This window comes from Cervus elaphus, chromosome 23 (genome assembly GCF_910594005.1).
Source record: "Cervus elaphus chromosome 23, mCerEla1.1, whole genome shotgun sequence".
NCBI lineage: Eukaryota > Metazoa > Chordata > Mammalia > Artiodactyla > Cervidae > Cervus > Cervus elaphus.
The window spans coordinates 20,188,956-20,206,315 of record NC_057837.1 but is presented as its reverse complement, the minus strand read 5'-3'; the positions used below and the strand labels follow the sequence as shown (position 1 = coordinate 20,206,315).

Below are 17,360 nucleotides of genomic sequence, written 5' to 3'. Positions count from 1 at the left end.
GTAACTTAAAAGGCTGAGAATTCAACAAAAATAATAAAATACTTAGGAGTATATCTACCTAAAGAAACAAAAGACCTATACATAGAAAACTATAAAACACTGATGAAAGAAATCAAAGAGGACACAAACAGATGGAGAAACATACCGTGTTCATGGATTGGAAGAATCAATATTGTCAAAATGGCTATTCTACCCAAAGCAATCTATAGATTCAATGCAATCCCTATCAAGCTACCAACGGTATTCTTCACAGAACTAGAACAAATAATTTCACAATTTGTATGGAAATACAAAAAACCTAGAATAGCCAAAGTAATCTTGAGAAAGAAGAATGGAACTGGAGGAATCAACCTGCCTGACTTCAGACTATACTACAAAGCCACAGTCATCAAGACAGTATGGTACTGGCACAAAGACAGAAATAGAGATCAATGGAACAGAATAGAAAACCCAGAGATAAATCCACACACCTATGGACACCTTATCTTTGACAAAGGAGGCAAGGATATCCATTGGAAAAAAGACAACCTCTTTAACAAGTGGTGCTGGGAAAACTGGTCAACCACTTGTAAAAGCATGAAACTAGAACACTTTCTAACACAATACACAAAAATAAACTCAAAATGGATTAAAGATCTAAATTTAAGACCAGAAACTATAAAACTCCTAGAGGAGAACATAGGCAAAACACTCTCCGACATAAATCACAGCAAGATCCTCTATGACCCACCTCCCAGAATATTGGAAATGAAAGCAAAACTAAACAAATGGGACCTAATGAAACTTAAAAGCTTTTGCACTACAAAGGAAACTATAAGTAAGGTGAAAAGACAGCCCTCAGATTGGGAGAAAATAATAGCAAATGAAGAAACAGACAAAGGATTAATCTCAAAAATATACAAGCAACTCCTGCAGCTCAATTCCAGAAAAATAAATGACCCAATCAAAAAATGGGCCAAAGAACTAAACAGACATTTCTCCAAAGAAGACATACAGATGGCTAACAAACACATGAAAAGATGCTCCACATCACTCATTATCAGAGAAATGCAAATCAAAACCACAATGAGGTACCATTACACTCCAGTCAGGATGGCTGCTATCCAAAAGTCTACAAGCAATAAATGCTGGAGAGGGTGTGGAGAAAAGGGAACCCTCTTACACTGCTGGTGGGAATGCAAACTAGCACAGCCGTTATGGAGAACAGTGTGGAGATTTCTTAAAAAACTGGAAATAGAACTGCCATATGACCCAGCAATCCCACTCCTGGGCATACACACTGAGGAAACCAGATCTGAAAGAGACACGTGCACCCCAATGTTCATCGCAGCACTGTTTATAATAGCCAGGACATGGAAGCAACCGAGATGCCCATCAGCAGACGAATGGATAAGGAAGCTGTGGTACATATACACCATGGAATATTACTCAGCCATTAAAAAGAATTCATTTTAATCAGTTCTAATGAGATGGATGAAACTGGAGCCCATTATACAGAGTGAAGTAAGCCAGAAAGATAAAGAACATTACAGCATACTAACACATATATATGGAATTTAGAAAGATGGTAACAATAACCCTATATACAAAACAGAAAAAGAGACACAGAAGTACAGAACAGACTTTTGAACTCTGTGGGAGAAGGTGAGGGTGGGATGTTTCGAAAGAACAGCATGTATATTATCTATGGTGAAACAGATCACCAGCCCAGGTGGGATGCATGAGACAAGTGCTCCGGCCTGGTGCACTGGGAAGACCCAGAGGAATCGGGTGGAGAGGGAGGTGGGAGGGGAGATCGGGATGGGGAATACGTGTAAATCTATGGCTGATTCATATCAATGTATGACAAAACCCACTGAAATGTTTTGAAGTAATTAGCCTCCAACTAATAAAATAAAACAAAATAAAAGGCTGAGGATTTGATGAAAGGAAAAGTGTTGCCTGTGTAGGCATCTGGAGGGCCTCCAGGGCATTCTGTTGTCAGGCCCCACTCAGCATGCAGGTCTTCTTGGTAACCTGGTCTCTGGGTGCTGTCAAGGTGACCCTGTAGGAGGATATTTGAGTACCAGTGTCTGCTACTGTTATGAGTCCCACCAGTCATTGGGCATCCTTTGTATTGTTGGGACTAAGAGTCTGAGCATGACTAAAACTTGGCAATTATTGCCTCCTGAGAGAGACCTACTCTCCCTTCCCAGTTTATTCCCAGGAATTTCCCATGAATCACAGGTCCTTGTGCCTTGTCCATGATAATGTCCTAGACATAGTGCCACATGTGGGTCAAAATAGCATCCAGATCTGGTTGGGTAGTACCCTTGCCTGTACCAAGTAGGAGGTATTGATTATATGTGGAGGTTAGTGCTCCATCTGGGAGTTGGACTTCCTGCTCAACCTTCTGGAAGGACATTTGTTCAGTCTCTTAGTTGTGTCTGACTCTTTGCAACCCCATAAACTGCAGCATACCAGGCTTCCCTGTCCTTCACTGTCTCCCAGAGTTTGCTGAAACTCATGTGCATTGAGTCAGTGATGTCATCCAATCAACACATTAAACACATTCTTAGACATCCCCTTCTCTTCCTGACACAATCTTTCCCAGCATCAGGGTCTTTTCCAATGAGTCAGCTCTTCACATCAGGTAGCCAGAGTATTGGAGTTTCAGCTTCAATATCAGTCCTTCCAATGATATTCAGGGTTGATTTCCTTTAGGATTGACTGGTTTGATCTCCTTGTTGTCCAAGGGACTCTCAAGAGTCTTCTCCAGCACCACATTTCAAAAGCATAATTTTTTTGTAGTTCAGCCTTCTTTATGGTCCAAATTCTCACACCCATCCATGACTAGTGGGAAAACCATAGTTTTGACTAGATGGACCTTTGTTGAAAGAGTCATGATGTCTCTGCTTTTTAATATGCTGTCTAGGTTTTTCCTAGCTTTTCTTCCAGGAAGCAGGCATCTGTTAATTTCATGACTGCAATCACCCATTCTCAGTGACTTTGTAGCCCAAGAAAAGAAAGTCTGTCACTGTTCCCATTGTTTCCCCCGTCTATTTGCCATAAAGTGATGGGAGCAGATGCCATGATCTTAATTTTTTGAATTTTGAGTTTTAAGCCAGCTTTTTCACTCTCCTCTTTCACCTCCATCAAGAGACTCTTTAGTTCCTCTTCACTTTCTGCCATTAGGGGGGTGTCATCTGCATGTCTGAGGTTATTGATATTTCTCATGGCAATCTTGACTCCAGCTTGTGATTATCCATTCTGGCATTTTGCATGATGTACTCTGCATATAAGTTAAATAAGCAGAGTGACAATATACAGGCTTGATGTACTCCTTTGCCAATTTGGAACCAGTCCATTGTTCCATGTCCAGTTCTAATTGTTGCTGCTTGTCCTGCATAAAGGTTTCTCAGGAGGCAGGTAAGGTGGTCTGGTATTCTCATCTTTTTAAGAATTTTCCACATTTTTTTGTGATCCACATAGTCAAAGGCTTTAGCATAGTCAATGAAGCAGAAGTAGATGTTTTTTTCTGGAAATCCCTTGCTTCTTTTATGATCCAGTGGATGTTGGCAGTTCGATCTCTGTTTCCACTGCCTTTTCTAAATCCTGCTTGTACATCTGGAAGTTTTTGGTTCACATACTGTTGAAGCCTATCTTGAAGGATTTTGAGTATAACCTTGCTAGCATGTGAAATGACTGCCATTGTGTGATAGTTTGAACATTCCTTGGTATTGCCCTTCTTTGGAATTGCAGTGAAAGCACCTTTTTCAGTCCTGTGGCCATTGCTGAGTTTTCCAAATTTGTTGGCATATTGAGTTGGCATACTTAACAACATTATCTTTTAGTATTTTCAATAGCTCAGCTAGAATTTCATCACTCCACTAGCTTTGCTCATAGTAATGCTTCCTAAGGCCCACTTGACTTCACATTTCAGGATGTCTGACTATAGGTAAGTGACTAACCATCGTGCTTATTTGGGTCATTGAGACCTTTTTTATACATTTCTGTGTATTCTTGCCACCTCTTCTTAATCTCTTCTGCTTCTATTAGGTCCTTGCCATTTCTCTCCTTTATTGTGCCCATGTTTGCATGAGATATTCCCTTGATATCTCCAATTTTCTTGAGATCTCTAGTCTTTCCTCTTCTGTCATTTTCCTCTATTTCTTTGCACTGTTTATTTAAGAAAGTTTTCTTATTTCTCCTTGCTATTCACTGGAACTCTGCATTCATTTGAATATATCTTTCCCTTTCTCCTTTGCCTTTTATATCTCTTTTTTTCTCAGCTCTTTATAATTCCTCCTCAGACAACCATTTTGCCTTCTTGATTTCTTTTTCTTTTTGGATAGTTTTGATCACCGCCTCCTGTACAGTGTTACAAACCTCTGTCCATAGTTCTTCAGGCAGTCTTTCTATCAGATCTAATCCCTTATATCTATTATTGTCTTCCACTGTAAAATCATAAGGGATTTGATTTAGATCATATCTGAATGGCCCAGTGGTTTCCCCTACTTTCTTCAATTTAAGTCTGAATTTTGCCATAAGGACTTCATGATCTGAGCCACAGTTAGTCAGCTCCAGGTCTTGTTTTTGCTGACTGTATAGAGCCTCTCCATCTTTGGCTGCAGAGAATATAATCATTCTGATCTTGGAATTGACCATCTAGACAAATCCATATGTAGAATCGTCTCCTGTGTTGTTGGAAGAGGGTGTTTGCTATGACCAATGCGTTCTCTTGGCAAAACTCTGTTTGCCTTTGCCCTGCTTCATTTTGTACTCCAAGGTCAAACTTGGCTGTTACTCCAGGTTTCTTTTTTTTTTTTTTTAATTTTATTTTTTTTTATTAGTTGGAGGCTAATTACTTCACAGCATTTCAGTGGGTTTTGTCATGCTTTTGACTTCCTTCTTTTTCATTCCAATTCCCTATGATGAAAAGGACATCTTTTTTTTTTTTTTTTGGTGTTAGCTGTAAACGGTCTTGTAGGTCTTCATAGAACCATTCAGCTTTTTGGCATTAGGGGTTGGGGGCATAGACTTGGTTTACTGTGATGTTGAATGATTTGCCTTGGAAACAAATCAAGATCATTCTGTCATTTTTGAGATTATACCTAAGTACTGCATTTCAGACAAGAACATTAAAGGTGTAGTAAAACCTGTTACAGAAAACCCAAAGTGAACCTGATCATCTTGTAGACAGGGATGCTGAAAAGAGCATTTGTAATATGAATTGCTTCATACCTATTTCCTTCAGCTGGGTCAAGAACCTCTGGGGCAGTTACAGTGTCATTACATCAGGCCAGTGTCCTGATCTGTACCACAGCATTAAGCTGCCTGTAGTTAAGTATGTAGGCAGGTAAGGCTGTATGCACAGGTTGTCTTAGTTGTTGAATGAAGAAGGAATCTCACAGAGATGTTTGGTTTGCTTAAACTCATCAAACAGGGCAGGCATTACTTTTTCTCTTATTAGTAGTTGTTTCTGAGATAAGTCTCTATGCAGTGATAGTCTGGTAGGTTTCCAGTCTTCCATGTGCCCCACTGAAATGACTCTGAATGCAGCAGTGCTCATCACAGCTGGGACTGATGTGAATTGGAGTTCACACAGAAAATACGTCTGCACTAATGATGTATTTAGTTGTGGAGGCTATGAAATAGAGGTTTATAATGCCCAAAGGCACCCACACCATGGTCAGGTTTAATTAAGGGTCAAAAAGCATTACTTGTGTTCCTCTCATCATGGTATCAGGGTTGTGGAGATAACGGTTATCTAGTTAGAAGTAAGTAGAAGTAGAAGCCAAATGGCCCAGTGGATGGGCTCCCTCGTTGCCACTTTGAATTCTGAGTTGGCTTATATCATCAGATGCCACTGGGGACAAAAGGATGTTAGTCTAATCCCTCATCTTGTTTATTTTGAAAAGCCAAGTGTTCTAGGTAAAAATAGAGTTGTCAGATTCATCTTAAGGTCAGTGTGGGTAGCAGAGGGGCTAGCTGGTTATTAGTAGTAAATGTCATCAATGTTTTGAGTCTCATGGGGCTGTGTTGGCCTCCATGGTTGACTTTCTGGCACAAGGTGAGTGGTAGAGAGTCCATCCATCCCTTCCTTGAACCTCCATTGCTGGGTAACTAGACAGTGTTTCCAGTTTCAGGGAGCTCACCATGCCTGGACAATTTTCAGAAAATAAATATCAGCCAGAAGAAGAAGGAGATTTTCTCAGGTGTTTGTGTCTTTTTTTCTGCATCTCCTCCCTTGTCCTCCTTGGACAGTGTCCCCTGTCAGGGAACTCAGAACCAGGGGTTCTGTTGAGACATAGCCAACAAGATGTCAGTGTCCCGCACTAAATTAACAAGGGTAGCTCCTCTACGGTGGAGTTTGTATAGTCTCCTCTTGTTGCTGGTCAAGTGAAGCTGAGAAACCTGAATTCTCTTTCATTAGACATGAGTGTCAGAAATTCACCACATCTTGGAGTATCCATCAGTGTCATAGATAGGCTGAGAGCAAATAGCAGTCACTAGGTATGGCTTAGCCAGCCATGTTTGCAGTGACTTTTGTGAGCTACTGGCACAGTGGTAAAGAATCCACCTCCCAGCACAGGAAACTCAGGAGACATGCATTGCATCCATGGGTCAGGAAGATCCTTTGTAGTAAGAAATGGCAACCCACTCCATTAACCTTGCTTAGAAAATTCCATGGACAGAAAAGCCTACGGTCCATGGAGTCTCAGAGTCAGATACAGCTAAGCACACACACGGTGTATGTTGTTTTTTGGTTTATATTTCCTGTATTTGTTTTTTTGTAATTTTACTTTATTTTTGGATGTTTTGGGTCTTTACTGCTGTGGGGGCTTTTCTGTAGTTGTGACAAGTGAGGGCTACCCTGTGGTTGTAGTGTGAGGCCTTCTCATTGTGGTGGCTTCTCTTGTTGAGGAGAACAGACTGCATAGGAGCATAGGAGCATAGGCCTGGGCACACAGGTATCAGTAGTTGCGGCACACGGGCTCTAGAACACAGGATTAATAGTTGTAGTGTGTGGGCTTGGTTGCTCCAAGGCATGTGGGATGCTCCCAGATCAGGGTTTGAACCATATCTCCTACATCTGCAGGCAGATTCTTTACCACTGAGCCACCAGGGAAGCCCCCTCCTTTATTTCCTTTTCTATAGATTAGCATCTTTTGTCATTTTTTAAAATTACCTTCCATTTTTTCTTAAAAGATGGCACACTAGGTATTCTCTCTTTAAGGGTTTTTTTTTTTTGGTCCGTTAAGAGTTAATTCCTAGAAATACTTCCAAGTCAGTTTGTTGGGATCTTCATTCCTTTTATACCTGTTTGTACAGGTATTTGTACAACTGTGTGCCCCTTTATATCCCATAGTCTGTATTTTCATAGTTTATATTTGTTACTTTAGCTACCAATCTCCTATGCTTATATGTTTAAGTGATTTTGAGTTTTTTGTAATTATAAATATGCTGCTATGCATTACCTTGCACATATGCATCTTCCTTGTTTGGTCTATCAATATATATTAGGCGAAAACATTAAGAAATATCTGAAGATGAGAGTCTACTATAAAGCATATTTGAAGTCTAGAAGTATTAATGATGTGGTAAAATACTTTCCTCACATTCATTAAGACTCTTCTCATAGTTTTCACATAAGCACATTATAGTGATTTTCTTGTAACTTCATGACAATAGGAGAATCTGCTGCTGTTCACTTGTTATAAATTTGAAATCTAGGGATTTCTCAGTAGATCTCTCTTTTTTTAATTTAGTGGGCTTAATTCTTCTCTCTATGCAGCTCAGGATGAAGTACTAGATGGAAATCCTATGTTTGAGCGTCAAGACTCCAGGTCAAAATCAGAGATTCAAGTGAAGAAACCAAGTTTTCACCAAGCGGAAACACTTACTGGTAAGTATAGTTAGATAGCATCACCGACTCAATGGGCACGAGTATGATCAACTCTGGGTAATATTAGAGGACAGAGGACCTTGGTGTGCTGCAGTCCATGGGATTGCTAAGAGTTGGGCACGACTTAGGAACTGAAGAACAATAAAAACTACAGAAAAGTCTTAATTATTATAAATTAAGCTCATTAGAAGATGTTTTTCTTTTATTTCATGATTATGTATCTTTGAGGTATACTTTATAGAAATAATACACTTTGACTAAACTGTAAATACCATGAGCTATTTAGAGAAAAAGGCAGAAATATTGATACCTTAGGTTGAAAATTCTATTCTTAAAGATTATTTGGTGATGACCAGCAGATGAATGCCCCAAGGACAATAGCAGGTGAATAGCTGTCTCTCTGGAATTTGTGTGCCTTTCAGCCAGCTTCAGGTAATTATGGGAACAGAAGCCCAATGGATGCCTCTACCTATGACAGGGCCCTTGTGCCATGGAAGGTCATGGAGATCATGGTCACCTCTGCACCAGTCACCGAATGACTCTAGAAATACAATATCCCTGCTCCCTACTTTGAGTTCTGACTTTGGCACACATGCTCAGATAACCACTGATGATGTTAGAATATTGACCTAACCCCTAATGTTGCTTATGGTTTAAAGCTGGGAGGTTTGAATGAAAGTAATGGAGGCTTCTCTGACTCACATCAGTGTCACTTGAAGCAGAGGGAGGAGCATTTGTATCCATATTAGTTACAGGTGTCATCACAACTTGGACTTTAGTGTGTGCTGGGACCCATGGCCCACCACTTGGCTAGGAGCTCTTTGGTAAAACGCCTGTTAATGTTCTCCTTCAGGCCTCACTGGTTAGGAACTAGGCCTAGAGATTTCTTTGGAAACTCTTTAACCAGATCATCCAGGGGTGGGTGCCCATTAGCATTTTTAGGTGTATTCAGTGGTCAATTAGTACTGTTTTGTTGGTAGCTACTTTTCCTTAGTCTTAAAATTTGTCAGTCAGGATCTGCATTGTGCTATGAACTAATAGACATCATCTTATAAGCAGGTTTAATTGAGCTTAAAAACCAGTAAAGTTGACCTGACGAAAACTAAATAGAAATCTGAGTTGGATCAGAAATATTTTTACTGTCCTTTCTCCACCCATGACTTTAGAGATCAGCAGTGTGGGCTCATAGAGCCTTTAAGAACCTCTGTAAGTGATGATCCAAGTGTGTTTTTCAAGGCAATGGAAATTCCAATGTAAGGGCTTTTCTGTTGGAGCCAGATGTGCACTCACCCAAGGAGGGGAAAGTCTCAGGTGTTCATGTCTCTGATCCCCCTTTTCCTCTACCTCATTGGGCAAGAAGGGACTAGCACATCACACAGCGCATTCTACAGTGACAGGCCCTCAATGTATCCTCTCCTTCACCTAGTTTAACAAAATGACTTATTTTTCACAGAGGCAAACTACCTTAGCAAAGTCTCTCTGAGTAGCTAGGGAAAACAATCCTTAGGACTCTGCTTTCTTTTTTCATTAAAGTGTGAATCTCAACAACTCACTGCCTCATAGGCTATCTGTTAGTTCCAGGGCATGCTAGAGTAGTCAGTGCAATTCTGGGGTGCAATTCAGCATGCAGGGCCTCCAAAGTTTTTGGACCCATCAGTAGTTGTAAAATTCCTTCTCTAGTTTTTCAGAGCCTGTGTTTTGAGTCTCTCATCTGAGTCATTCAGCATCTTGTTAGGTGACTCAAAGGCTAAGGACAAAGACAGTTGTTCTCCTTCAGAACTGAAAAACTTATGCAAGGAATTAGGCACAGGTGACGGGATTAAGATGAGGTATACAGTGGAATGTTACTTAGCCATGAAAAGGAATGCAGCACTGACATTTGCAGTTACATGGATGTATTCCAGAGAGTATTTTATAGTGAGACAAATTAGAGAAGGACATATACTGTATAATATCACTTATATCTCTAATCTCAAAAATAATAAAAATGAATGTGTTTACAATGTAGAAACAAGGGATTTCTGTGTGTTAATTTTATATCCTGCAAGTTTACTATATTTGTTGATTACCTCTAGTAATTTTCTGGTAGAGTCTTTAGGGTTTTCTATGTAGAGGATCATGTCATCTGCGAACAGTGAGAGTTTCACTTCTTCTTTTCCTATCTGGATTCCTTTTACTTCTTTTTCTGCTCTGATTGCTGTGGCCAAAACTTCCAAAACTATGTTGAATAGTAGTGGTGAGAGTGGGCACCCTTGTCTTGTTCCTGATTTCAGGGGAAATGCTTTCAATTTTACCAAAAAACTGGAAATAGAACTGCCATATGACCCAGCAATACCACTTCTGGGCATACACACCAAGGAAACCAGATCTGAAAGAGACACATGCACCCCAATGTTCATCGCAGCACTGTTTATAATAGCCAGGACATAGAGGCAACCTAGATGCCCATCAGCAGACGAATGGATAAGGAAGCTGTGGTACATATATACCATGGAATATTATTCAGCCATTAAAAAGAATTCATTTGAATCAGTTCTAATGAGATGGATGAAACTAGAGCCCATTATATAGAGTGAAGTAAGCCAGAAAGATAAAGACCAATACAGTATACTAACACATATATATGGAATCTAGAAAGATGGTAACAATAACCCTATATGCAAAACAGAAAAAGAGACACAGATGTACAGAACAGAATTTTGGACTCTGTGGGAGAAGGCGAGGGTGGGATGTTTCGAGAGAACAGCATTGAAACATGTATATTATCAAGGATGAAACAGATCACCAGCCCAGGCTGGATGCATGAGACAAGTGCTCGGGCCTGGTGCACTGGGAAGACCCAGAGGAATTGGGTGGAGAGGGAGGTGGGAGGGGGAGTTTGGGATGGGGAATACTTGTAGATTCATGGCTGATTCATGTGAATGTATGACAAAAACCACTACAATATTGTAAAGTAATTAGCCTCCAACTAATAAAAATAAATGAAAAAAAAAAGTAGAAACAAAACTCACAGATATAGAACACTAACTTATGGCTATCAAAAGGGAGACGAAAGATGGGAAGGACAGCTGTGGTGGGATGAACCAATACAAACTACTGTGTATAAAATAGGTAAGCAGCAAGGATATGTTATAGAGCACAAAGAATTACACCCATTATCTTGTAATAAATTATAATGGATTATAGTCTGAAAAAATAGTAAATCACTATGCTGTGTACCTAGAACTAGCTCAGCTGGTAAAGAATCCACCTGCAATGCAGGAGACCCCAGTTCGATCCTTGGGTTGGGAAGATCCACTGGCGAAGGGGTAGGCTAACCACTGCAGTATTCTTGGGCTTCCTTGGTGGCTCAGCTGGTAAAGAATCCACCTGCAATGCAGGATACCTGGGTTAGATCCCTGGGTTGGGAAGATCCCCTGGAGAAGGGAACTGCTTACCCACTCCAGTATTCTGACCTGGAGAATTCCATGAACTATACTCTGTGGGGTCACAAAGAGTCAGACGGGGCTGAGTGACTATCACAACATAGTATTATGGTACTAAATCAACTCTTGAGAAATTTATATGCAGGTCAGGAAGCAAATGAACATGAAACAACAGACTGGTTCCAAACAAGAAAAGGAGTTTGTCAAGGCTGTATATTGTCACCCTGCTTATTTAACTTATATGCAGAGTACATCATGAGAAACACTGGGCTGGATGAAGCACAAGCTGGAATCAAGATTGCCGGGAGAAATATCAATAACCTCAGATATGCAGATGACACCATCCTTATGGCAGAAAGTGAAGAACTAAAGAGCCTCTTGCTGGAAGTGAAAGAGGAGAGTGAAAAAGTTGGCTTCAAGCTCAACACTCAGAAAACTAAGATCATGGCATCTGGTCCCATCACTTCATGGCAAATAGATGGGGAAACAGTGGAAACAGTGACAGACTTTGTTTTTTGGGGCTCCAAAATCACTGCAGCCATGAAATTAAAAGACACTTGCTCCTTGGAAGGAAAAATTATGACCAACTTAGCATATTAAAAAGCAGAGACATTACTTTGCTGACAAAGGTCCATCTAGTCAAAGCTATGGTTTTTCCAGTAGTCATGTATGGATGTGAGAGTTGGACTATAAAGAAAGCTGAGCGCCGAAGAATTGATGCTTTTGAACTGTGGTGTTGGAGAAGACTCTTGAGAGTCCCTTGGACTGCAAGGAGATCCTAGCAGTCCATCCTAAAGGAAATCTGTCCTGAATATTCATTGAAAGAACTGATGTTGAAGCTGAAACTCCAATACTTTGGCCACCTGATGCGAAGAGCTGCCTCATTTGAAAAGACCCTGATCCTGGAAAAGATTGAAGGTGGGAGGAGAAGGGGATGACAGAGGATGAGATGGTTGGATGGCATCACTGACTCAAAGGACAACTCTGGGAGTTGGTGATGGACAGGGAGGCCTGGTGTGCTGCAGTCCATGTGGTCGCAAAGAGTCGAACACGACTGAGCAACTGAGCTGAACTGAAATCAACTCCAGTTTAATCAGACCTTTTGTAAACAGTGCAGTAGGTACTCTTGAGAGCCACATGGTATCCCCTAGTTTAGGAAGCTCATGAGCCTCATTGGCCAAGTCCCCTTTCTGTATCTTGCAAGTAATCTGGTAGTAGCTCCCTCCCCATGATGCTGTGCATGCTCATTGGTACTTCCCACCATGTTCCCTCCACAAAAGCCCTGGGCTTCATTGACCACACTGCTCCTCATGCTAACTTCGTGATGAGAAAAAGGAAATGCCAGTTTCTGAATAGGTGTATTAACATAGCAACTGAACTCAAGGTTACAATGAACCATTATTCACTTACCCTCAGAGTGTAGGCTGTAGATCAGAACCAGCTCCGCTGTGTTCCCTTTCACACCGTGGGGGAGCCCCTGCCAAGGGGCCAACACATCAGTGCAGACTGAGATTAGGGGTGGTCTCCTAGCTGAAAGGACCCCAAACAAAAGGCTCCTGCCATTTCATGGATCCCAGGGTTCAGGTAGCTAGAGTTCTAAAGAGCATCAGCATGATTACTCATTTGCTCCATCCTGTAATGCTTCACACATGGTTTCAGAATAACTTTGCACATACTGCTAGGACAACAGCCAAGTTTGAAACTGATTTCATGACTTGACTATGGTCAGTTTTCCCCCACCCACCTCATTCTCGTGTCCAGCTGTGAGGGTTTGTATTAATTACTGTAACCAAGTGTTACTCCTTTTATTTTTCCTTCAGCAATTTTGTTTTATTACGTTTACTTTCTCTTTCCATTCCATATTCTTGTCTTTATTGGTTTAATTATATTTAGAAATACATAGAGTTGAGTCTTCGTCAAGAGTTAAATAGTACATAAAACAGTGCTTTTAGAGGTTTATCGTTCTTTCCTCAGTCTTCCTCTCCTTTTGTAGATACCCATGTACATTATTTGGTGATAGCTTTCCTGTGTTTTCTCTATTTTTTTTCCCTCTCTCTCCATGTTTTTTCTCATTTCTTCTTATTCTTTACCCAAAATTCCCATACTAGCTTTCCCCTTTTCAGTTTTTTTCCTAAGTTAACATTATATCCAGAAATCCCTCCATGTCAATATCTAGTGATGGGTTTCACTCAGATTATAGCATGGTACAGCTGTTTGTACACACTGTTTACCATACATTATATATACTATTGTGTGTAATTATGGTTTATTTAATCTTCTTTGCTTTAAATTTTATACACTTTTGAATATTTCACACTCACAAATATGATCTGTGTATCCAGGAAGGAGCTTAGGGAATCTCTTTTGTGTGGCTTCTGATAAGGATGTGCCTGACCATACTCCTGTGCTTCAACATCAAGATTCAGTGTCAAAACTCCCAGTGCAAGTACAGAAACAGATAACTCCCAAAGGAGAAAAGCACAGTAGTAAGTACAGCAGTTATGTGAAGTGAAGTCGCTCAGTCGTGTCTAACTCTTTGCGACCCCGTGGACTGTAGCCCACCAGGCTCTTCCATCCATGGGATTCTCCAGGCAAGAATACTGGAATGGGTTGCCATTTCCTTCTCCAGGGGATCTTCCCAAGCTGGGGATCGAACCCAGGTCTCCCGCATTACAGGCAGACGCTTTAACCTCTGAGCCACCTATAACAACAGTTATAGATGCCTTTAAATTTAAAAAAAAATTAATCTCATTAGATTTTTCTATTTAGTTCAAAAATGTGTGTTTGAGCATATGCTTGCTTGTGTTCTGTGTGTGCTCAGTCCTCACGGACTATAGCCCAACTGCCAGGCTCATCTGCACATGGAATTCTCCAGGCAGGAATACTGGAATGGGTAGCCATTTCCTACTCCAGGGGATCTTTCCAGCCCAAGGATTAAGGCCACATCTCTTATTCCTCCTTCACTGGCAGGCAGATTCTTTACCACTGTGCCACCTGGTTTGAGCATAAAATTCATAGTGTCACTTTGATGTAAATGTGACTGTGAAAGTTGCTCAGTCATGTCCGACTCTTCACAACCCCAGGGACTATACAGTTCAAGGAATTCTCCAGGCCAGAATACTGGAGTGGGTAGCCTTTCCCTTCTCCAGGGAATCTTCCCAATCCAGGGATTGAACCCAGGTCTCCTGCAATGCGGGCAGACTGATTACCAGGTGAGCTACAAGGATAGTGATCTAAATGTGAATAATAACCATGTGGCACTAGCGAAGAAGAATCCACCTGCCAATGCAGGAGAGACCTGGGTTCAATCCCTGGATCGGAAAGATCCCCTAGAGTAAGAAATGGAAACCCACTCCAGTATTCTGACCTGGGAAATCCCATGGACAAAGGAGTCTGGTGGACTACAGTCCGTGGGTTCACAAAGAATCGGACATGACTAAAGCGACTTAACATGCATGCACGTGAATAATATAAAACAACTGGAGAACAGGAACCATTTAACATTTGGTTGTCATTTATTGTTATAAGACTCCATTGTAGAGAGACTTTGCACTCAGTGTCCACCAAGGCCCGGTAACTACTTAGTAGTTTTTCCAATGGATTCTACACTTTTACTCAGCAATAGGAGATTGGGGTCCAAAAGCCAGGGGGGCATCTCTGATGTGTGGCTGTGTTATTTTGCCACAGGCTCCAATAGGCATCAGAGAGGTTGATGAGACCTATAACTTAAAAGGCAGTGGATTCAGGAGGGCAAGTAAGAAGGTTTCCTGTGTGGCTAGTTGGAGGACCTCCAGGGCCTCCTATAATCAGACCCCACTCAGCATACAGGTCTTTTTGGTAATCTGATTGGTGGGTGCTGTCATCAGGATGGCCATGTAGGGGGATGTGGGAGTACCAGTGTCTGAACAGTCCCACCAGTCACTGGGCATCTTTTGTATTGTTGGGGCTGAGAGCCTGAGCATGACTAAAACTTAGCAATTATTGCCTCTGAAGAGATACCCACTGTCGCTTCCCAGTTTATTCCCAGGAATTTCCTAAGTCATGGGTCCTTTTGCCTTGTCCATAGTAATGTCCTAGACACGTTGCTACATGTGGATCAAAATGGCATCCAGTCCTGGTTGGGTAGTATCCTTGCCTGGACCAAGTAGGAGACATTCTTTATAGGCGGGAGGCTAATGCTCCATGTGGGAATTAGACTTGCAGCCCATGGCCTTGTTGAAGGACATTAAAGGAGTATTGAAATGTATTACAGAAAAGGCAGACAGATCCTGATCATCTGTGTGGACAGGGATGCCCAAATGGGCATTTACAATATGAACTCCTTCATACCTGTTTCCCTTAGCTTGGGCAAGAGCCTCTATGGCAGTCACAGTGTCAGTTAAGGCCACTGTCCTGATCTGTACCATAGCATTAAGCTGTAGTAAGTAGTCCTGAAGTCCTGTCCCGGCACGCAAGGCCGATTGTATAGGTTTACTTAGTTACTGAATGGAGAAATAATTTCACAGAGATGTTTGGTTCACTTAAACTCATCAAACAGGGAAGCATTCCTTTTTCTCTTCCTAATAGTTCTTCTTAATAGAAGTCTGTAGGCACTGGCAATCTGGTAGGTTTGCAGTCTTCCATATGCCTCACTGAAATGACCCGGAGTGCAGCAGAGCTCATCACGGCTTGGGGTTGATGTGAGTTGAAGTTCACATAGAAAATGCATCTGCACTAATGATGTATTCAGTAGTGGGAGCTATGAAATAGAGGTTTATAATGCCCAAAGGCTCCTGCACTATGGTCAGGTGTAAGTAAGGGTCAAAAAGCATTACTGTGTTCCTCTCATCCTGGTGTCAGAGTTGTGGAGATAACAGTCATTGGTAAAGTAGAAGCCAAATGGCCTAAGGTATGCAATCTTCCCCCACTGCCACTTTGAACTCTGAGTTGGCATACATCATCAGATGCCACTGGGGATTTAAGGATAATGGTCTAATCCCTAATCATGTTTATTTTGAAAAGTCAAGTATTCTATCTAAAAATAGGCAGAGTTGTGGAATTCATCTTAACATCACTGCCAGTGTAGGGGAGCAGAGGGAGTATCGCATTATTAGTACTAAGCATCATTACTGTTTTGATTCTCATGAGGCTGTTTTGGCCTCCATGGTTCACTTTCTGGCACAAGATGAGTGGTGGAGAGTCCATCCATCCCTTCCTTGAGCCTCTATTGCTGGGTAACTAGACAGTGTCTCCAGTGGCAGGGAGCTCACCATGACTGGACAGAAGTTTTCAGAAAGTAAGTGTCAGTCAGGAGAGGAGGGAGATTGTCTCAGGTGTTTGTGTCTTTTCTTCCTCATCCCTTCCCTTGTCCTCCTTGGACACAGTGGCCCCTGTCAGGAAACTCAGAACCAGGGGTTCTGTTAAGACATAGCCAGCAAGGTGCCAGTGTCCCACACTGAGTTAACAAGAGTAGCTCCTCTACAGTGGAGTCTATATGGTTTCCTCTGGTTGCTGGTCAAGTGGAACTGAGAAACCTGGATTCTTTTTCTTTAGACATGATCCTCAAAACCTCAGTATATCTTGGAGTATCCATCAGTATCAGAGATAAGCTGAGAGCAAATAGCAGTCACTGGGTACAACTCAGTCAGCCATGTCTGCAGTGACTAATTGACCCACTATATTAGTTTTTTATTTTTATTTCCTATATTTCCTTTTTAAAAGACTAATACCTTTACCACTTTTTTCAAGTCCCTTTTCTTCATTTCTTCCTTCCTCCTGCCTTCCTGCTTGCCTGCCTGTAGCATACCACGTGTTCTGTGTCAGGTTGTTTGTTGCCTGTTAAGAGTTAAATCCTAGAAATGCTTCCAAGTCAGCTTGTTGGGTCTTCTTCATTCCTTTTATACCTGTTTGTACAGCTGTGTATGCCACATTATATCCCATAGTCTGTATTTTCTTAGTCTACATGCATTACTTTAGCCTACCAATCTCCTATGCTTATATATTTAAGTGGTTTTGACTATTTCGCTGTTAATGAATAATTTGTACGTGTGTATTTTCATTGTTTGGTG

The 17,360-nt window shown here is 41.3% G+C and overlaps 1 protein-coding gene and 1 non-coding gene across 2 annotated transcripts in view; one reads left to right on the top strand and one right to left on the bottom strand.

Annotated features, from left to right (window-relative positions):
• Positions 1–17,360, top strand: part of LOC122681830 (coiled-coil domain-containing protein 7-like) — a 136,968-nt gene that overhangs the window by 13,298 nt on the left and 106,310 nt on the right. The window contains exon 5 of the mRNA XM_043884334.1: positions 7,778–7,888. Coding sequence (XP_043740269.1) covers positions 7,778–7,888 — 111 coding nt within the window. The remainder of the gene's footprint in view (positions 1–7,777; positions 7,889–17,360) is intronic.
• Positions 13,949–14,020, bottom strand: TRNAY-GUA. The gene has a single exon. It is a non-coding gene; the product is annotated as a tRNA-Tyr (tRNA).